The sequence below is a fragment of the Sinocyclocheilus rhinocerous genome, unplaced genomic scaffold, assembly GCF_001515625.1.
Source record: "Sinocyclocheilus rhinocerous isolate Xijiao unplaced genomic scaffold, SAMN03320098_v1.1 scaffold1534, whole genome shotgun sequence".
Classification (NCBI taxonomy): domain Eukaryota; kingdom Metazoa; phylum Chordata; class Actinopteri; order Cypriniformes; family Cyprinidae; genus Sinocyclocheilus; species Sinocyclocheilus rhinocerous.
In genome coordinates this window covers 405,371-412,339 of record NW_015638992.1, presented here as the reverse complement: position 1 = coordinate 412,339, position 6,969 = coordinate 405,371, and the positions used below count along the sequence as shown (strand labels likewise).

General features: G+C 38.6%; 1 protein-coding gene across 1 annotated transcript in view; it reads right to left on the bottom strand.

The window, feature by feature from the left end:
• The window catches only part of LOC107750904 (CUGBP Elav-like family member 5), a 191,693-nt gene that overhangs the window by 52,828 nt on the left and 131,896 nt on the right, over window positions 1–6,969 (bottom strand). The window contains exon 4 of the mRNA XM_016566468.1: window positions 4,701–4,829. Within this exon, the coding sequence (XP_016421954.1) occupies window positions 4,701–4,829 (129 nt within the window). The remainder of the gene's footprint in view (window positions 1–4,700; window positions 4,830–6,969) is intronic.

Below are 6,969 nucleotides of genomic sequence, written 5' to 3'. Positions count from 1 at the left end.
ATACTGAGACGAGATTAAAAGAAAATACCACGTAAACGTTTCTGAAGACAGTCAGTTCCCCTCAGAAACACATTCATATAAACCCCCAAATCAATATTGAGGATTTTCTTCCAATAGTTCGTGCATCATGAACAGTGAGAGTGATCTGCCTGCTACAGTATTTTTGTCTGTGCGTCCGTCTTTAGCATCTCTGGCCTGTGTTAACAGACGTTTACAGACTTCATATTTTCACATAAATGACATTTTGGAAAACGATTGCATTGCAACGCAGTTTGTGCAAGTCCAGAACAGAGACGAGTTGCTTGCAATAAGATAAAAAACGGCCGGTTGCCGATCGCGTAAGTTCCAGGGGAAGCTCCTTAAGTTCGGCCATCCTACACACACGTGACTGACCGCTGGCTCGCACCAACAGGAGGAGGAGGGTCGTGTTACTCTCTACACTGCACTCAACCTGAGGGATTCCTACACTTTCAGTCTTTGAGGAGACATGAAAAACAACGCATACCACAGGAACGGTATAACGGAAAATATTCGCTGTTTTGAAACTGTGAAATTTTTTAAATCGCGGTATACCTTGAAACCGGTAAGCGGCCCATGCCTAATCACAACAAAGGGCTAAGCAAGCACACGACACTGACAAGGTATGCGATACAGTACGAGACCAAACACGACTTCAGCACGTCTCAACACGATCTGTTTTTAACTTCCGCTAATTGACTGCTTCTCTCAAAGAGTACTTCTTTACACTGTCTTTTGCTAGCGCTTGAACACACTTTACTGTTTATCACAACAAAGGGCTAAGCAAGCGCACGACACTGACAAGGTATGCGATACGAGACCAAACGCAACTTCAGCATGTGTCATATTTGATACATAGCTATATGTATCAAATATGATGCGCAACAAAAACACATGCAAACTTTTCTTTTTATATTTTGTCAAAAGCTTCAAAATCTCTTCCATTTGAAAAAAAAAAAATTAGACTATTATTTTACATGTCAGGCTTTACAGTGGTTAAAATCACAGCATGTCCGTGCAGTGAAAGGTTACGTGATCGAACGGCACAGCTGATCATCAAATCTTCATGATTTCGTGTTGAGTTCAAAACCTCTCACGTCGTTTCTCTCTTCACACTTTTCAAACACGATTGACCTCTCTGACATATCTCCCCTCTTGCTCTCCCTTAATGGACACAGCGATCGCAGTCTGTGTAAATAATTCCTGGTTTGTCAGGTGATATCGGCACCCGCCGGCCTCCAGAATGGATTCTGCCATGTTAGCGCTGAGAAATCCCATCACAAAGCATCTTCTTGACGTGTGCGTGTTCGAATAGACTGACGTGGTGAAATTGAATGTGTAAATGAAAGCACTTCTGCTTGTGGCAGGGTAGTTAGATCCTCCCTATATTGACGTTAGAATATTGCTAGCCTATCAGTAGGCATAGGTGGGTGTATAAAGGGCTGATTCGTGTCAGTCGGATGTGTCACTCAGATGCCCCGACTCCTTTCTGGTACTGGCGTTCGACACTGATGTGTGTTTGTTAGCGGTGTGGCTAATTCAGCCACGGCTCGCTTAGGGTTGATTTTGTGCGTCTATTGGAAAGGTAAGCATTACAGCAGTGTGGTTTAGCGTCTCTTGTATTGGTTTGTTATACTAATGTTAGCATTTCTGTACCATTTATAGCCGTATGAGATGTCAACTGGGTAATGTTTGCGACTGGTGTTTGGTCGGAATGACGAGTACTGTCAGCCCCTTGCTTCTACAATGCTTCTCATCGTACTGGCTCTGCTTTGGTGTGGCGGTTGGCTGCATTATCCAGTTTTTGTTAGCATCAACTTCTGCTTCTATACTGTTCAGTGCTCATGCCGGTGTAGTGCCGAAATTTGCACCCTGCCAGATTATGCACCCCCTAGTATTGGTAGGTTTAGGAGTAGGTGTGGGGGAGGGGTTAGGATTAGGGGTGGGGTTGGGATTAGTCAATCAGGTAGCGACTTCAACGAGGGGGTGCAGAATTCGGCACGGGTGCAGAATTCGGCACAACACCTGACTGCTGCAGTGTCCGGTATGTATAAATGAAACGTGTTTAAGGGTGTCAGGTTTCATATATTTGAATTACCCTTATTTAATGACATGCTATTTTTTTAGTAATATGTTGGAGGGTTCGTGGTTTAGTCTGAACATCAGTACCCAGAAATACGCTGCTGTCTCGTTCTTTGTTGATTTGTCTATATTTTTGTTTTGTATCTATTTAATTTTGCTTTCGTGCATTAGTTGCTTTTTTTTTCTTTGCCTTTTTTTGTTGGATGGTTCATCTTGGCTCTATACTTTAACACCTGTTTATATAAGGCCTCGTCGGCCTCTATATTAATTGCTGAATGCCTGATGACCTTATTTATTCAGATTTATCATCTGATTGTTTATTTTCTTTTGACCTGAGTGTGTATTTCATATTTTAGTTTATTAATTTGCTTGATATTTCTTTTTTTTTTTCTTTTTTTTTATTATTTGTCTTTTTGAACCAGTTGTTGGAAATTGTTCTTCCTTTTTTGTGTGTGCTTGATTTTGTTAGAAATTGAGGTTAAGCTTATCTTCATTTCTTTATATTCAGTGTGAATTAGTGTGCTGGTGTGTGGTTTATTAAGTTGATTTGGTTTATCTAATTACAGGTGCTGTGTGTCCAACAAAAAGCAGGGAGGCAGATTTTCCACACTTCTGTGGTGGTGGTGCTGTCTTATCACCGTGTACAGTGTCACCGACCGTAATCTCACTGGGTATTGTGTGAGTGTGTGAATGTGTGCACTGATAGTGTGTGATAATTGAAATTTATGCTTCTTTAGGAGTTTGATAGCATTTGGCCACAGCCCTGTAAACCTTTTTGTGTGTGTAGTTTGGAGATCAGTAGCAAGTAGTACCATCATTTTAAGTTGGTTATTGTTTATGTGACTCTTTTTAACAAAATAATTTATTAATTGAATTAATAAAACAAAATATATTTCTGTACCCACGTCTCTTGCTCATTTATTTAGTAGACTTGAACCTGTGTTGCCTTGAGTTGCACCTGAGGGTGCATAGTATTTCCCTGGGTGCAAGTCCTAGGGTGGCGTAGTCATCTCTCCAGTGTTACTGTTTCTGTTGCCCGACGCCACTGTGCTACATGCTCAAGGTTGAACGCTGCTTTTCTGTTTGTTTGTTTTGTCTTTGTCTTTTTCTATAGAAGGTTTTTTTTTTATCAGCACAGAATATAAAATACACCTCAGAGACTAGAGGTCTGCGCGGGACTGTTTTTTTAGTCCCGCTCAGTACCCAGAAATACGCTGCTGTCTCGTTCTTTGTTGATTTGTCTATATTTTTGTTTTGTATCTATTTAATTTTGCTTTCGTGCATTAGTTGCTTTTTTTTTCTTTGCCTTTTTTTGTTGGATGGTTCATCTTGGCTCTATACTTTAACACCTGTTTATATAAGGCCTCGTCGGCCTCTATATTAATTGCTGAATGCCTGATGACCTTATTTATTCAGATTTATCATCTGATTGTTTATTTTCTTTTGACCTGAGTGTGTATTTCATATTTTAGTTTATTAATTTGCTTGATATTTCTTTTTTTTTTTCTTTTTTTTTATTATTTGTCTTTTTGAACCAGTTGTTGGAAATTGTTCTTCCTTTTTTGTGTGTGCTTGATTTTGTTAGAAATTGAGGTTAAGCTTATCTTCATTTCTTTATATTCAGTGTGAATTAGTGTGCTGGTGTGTGGTTTATTAAGTTGATTTGGTTTATCTAATTACAGGTGCTGTGTGTCCAACAAAAAGCAGGGAGGCAGATTTTCCACACTTCTGTGGTGGTGGTGCTGTCTTATCACCGTGTACAGTGTCACCGACAGTAATCTCACTGGGTATTGTGTGAGTGTGTGAATGTGTGCACTGATAGTGTGTGATAATTGAAATTTATGCTTCTTTAGGAGTTTGATAGCATTTGGCCACAGCCCTGTAAACCTTTTTGTGTGTGTAGTTTGGAGATCAGTAGCAAGTAGTACCATCATTTTAAGTTGGTTATTGTTTATGTGACTCTTTTTAACAAAATAATTTATTAATTGAATTAATAAAACAAAATATATTTCTAAAAAAAATAAAAATGTAGGTTGTACAAAAATAGCCTATTAGCTATTTTTATTCGTCTTGTCAAAATACCAAATTCGTTTGACATTTTTCTGTTAACACAGTAGGAAAAGTGTCGCAGAGAAAAATAAATAAATACGACATCTTTCATTTAAAATTATAGGCTAAGCAAAATATAAACAAAACAGAGTTGAACGTCCTTCAAAAACGTCCTTGCTCCATCCTTATTCTGCTCTGTCACTCATCGACAACCTGCCTGTTCTGTTTGAGATCCGGTGGTCCGAGATCCGGTGGTCAATAAGAATAAAGCGCAGATATGCGGTTCTAAATGGACGTCAGGAACGGGATATTGTTAGACCGCCCTCTCCCATTGAAATTACACCAGAGTTACCGACCGCTACCGTGTTTTATTCAGGAATTTAATCCCGCGGCGCAAAAAATCCGGTCGGTTCCCGCGGGAGAGCCGCGGGAATGCAGACCTCTACCTCAGACTTTACCCTGAAAGACACGCGGATGTCTGTCATTCACTAGCGAGCTCATAAAACTGCTGTGAATGCTGAAGAGAGATGAGAGGAGGAACTAAAACTCACCTTTACTGTTTCCATCAGGGCCTCGTAATACAGTGCACTCTTCAATCACTCCGTAGGGCTCAAACAGGCGGTACACGTCCTCTTCTGTCTGCTGCTTATTCAACATGCCCACAAACAGCTTCCTGTCCTCTGAAACACAAACACACAAAGAGAATATATACTTCTACTGTATCTTCGCACACAAAAATGGCAAGAGGACAGGAAATCATAGAGAAGATTAGATATTTAGGCCACAAAAATCAAATTTGAAGTTTGCAGACTGAATCATAGTCCTAGATACTGTCAAATAATCCCAAAACAATTAATAATCAACGATCTTTGCTGGCTGCACTTAAAAACAAATAAACCACATCAGTGGAGTCCAATTCACAAACAAATGACACTGATGAACAAATGACTCTTTTGAATTGATTCTTTAAATGGATCAATCAAAAAGACTCACCAACTGCCACTTAAAGGGATAGTTCACCCAAAAATGAAAATTCTGTCGTTAATTACTCACCCTCATGTCCTTCCAAACCTGTAAGACCTTCGTTCATCTTCGGAATACAAATTAATATATTTTTGATGCCTTGCGAGAGCTCTCTGACCCTCCCATAGACAGCAAGTGCCCTTACACGATCAAGGCAGAAACGTAGCAAGGAGATCGTTAAAATAGTCCATGTGACATCATTGTTTCAACCGTAACTTTACGAAGCTACGAGAATACTTTTTGTGTGCACAGAAAACAAAAATAATGACTTTATTCAGCAATTCGTCTCCTCCGCGTCACCCTATAGCGCCATTCGTAACTTTACGAAGCTACGAGAATACTTTTTGTGTGCACAGAAAACAAAAATAATGACTTTATCCAGCAATTCGTCTCCTCCGCGTCACCCTATAGCGCCATTTTGGAGAGTATCACATACGTATGCAACGTATGTACGCGGATATGTTGTTTACGTTCAGATCAAAGCGTAAACAACGTAAACAGCGTATCCGCGTACGGTGCTTCTGACACAGAACAGCATTCGTTGTTTACGCATGTGATACTCTCCAAAATGGTGCCAGGGTGATGCGGAGGAGACGAATTGTTGAATAAAGTCGTTATTTTTGTTTTCTTTGTGCACAAAAATTATTCTCGTAGCTTCGTAAAACTACGGTTGAACCCCTGAAGTCACATGGATTATTTTAACGATTTCCTTGCTATGTTTCTGCCTTGATCGTGTCTATCAAACATATCTTAATTTGTGTTCCAAAGATGAACGAAGGTCTTACAGGTTTGGAATGACATGAGGGCGAGTAATTAATGACAGAATTTTCATTTCTGGGTGAACTAACCCTTTAACCGTTTGAATCACTGTAATGAATGATTCACTGAATCAGAGCAGTTATTAAATCACATCAGATTCACTAAATGATGTCAGAATCAGACTGTATAATATATAATGTATAATACATATTATATGATATCTAGATATGTTTTAACAAATACATAAAAATAAATAACTAAAAAATATGTAAACATTCACAAAAGAAGCTTTTTGTCGTAGGCTATACTTACGAATAAAATTAAATAATGCAAATATTACAGTACAAATACAAATATGAAAATAAATATAGGCTACACATATTTTAGACATTTATATATATATTTTTAAAATGCATAAAAATAAACTAAAAAAGAAAAAAAAAACATTAAAATATGTTACAGAAATATTTTTAGTTTGTAAAACATGTTAAAACATACTGGAATCTGAATTCTATCATACGCTCTGGTTTTGTTCATTTGACAGCCTCTGCGAGTGTCCAGGCCTGACGCTGCAGCAGACTTTATCATCTTTATGAGTCCAGGTCTGGTCTCTCCCCATCATCACTGAGCTATATACAGCAACACATTAACGGCCAGAGACACAGACTGAGAGCTGTGTCTATATAAAGCATCAGTAAAACGCCATCAAGAGCTATGCAAGGCCAAAACCTGGACACACACACACACACACACACACACACACACTTTATGGCCCTGATGGAAACAGCAAAGGCTACACATCCTTCACTAAGCTCTCCTCTGGGATGTGTTACAGCTGTGAAGCTTTCACTTAGCTGTAGAAAACACTCACAATGTATCCCAGCACTGTAACCCCTTATCCCAGAATAAAATGCATGCAAATATATTTGGCAAATATAGTTTGAACAATTTAGATTTTTTTAAATGTTTTTCAATGTTATTTTAGGATCCTTGAGATATTATTAGTCTTTATTTTAATATTTTAATATTTAAATTTTT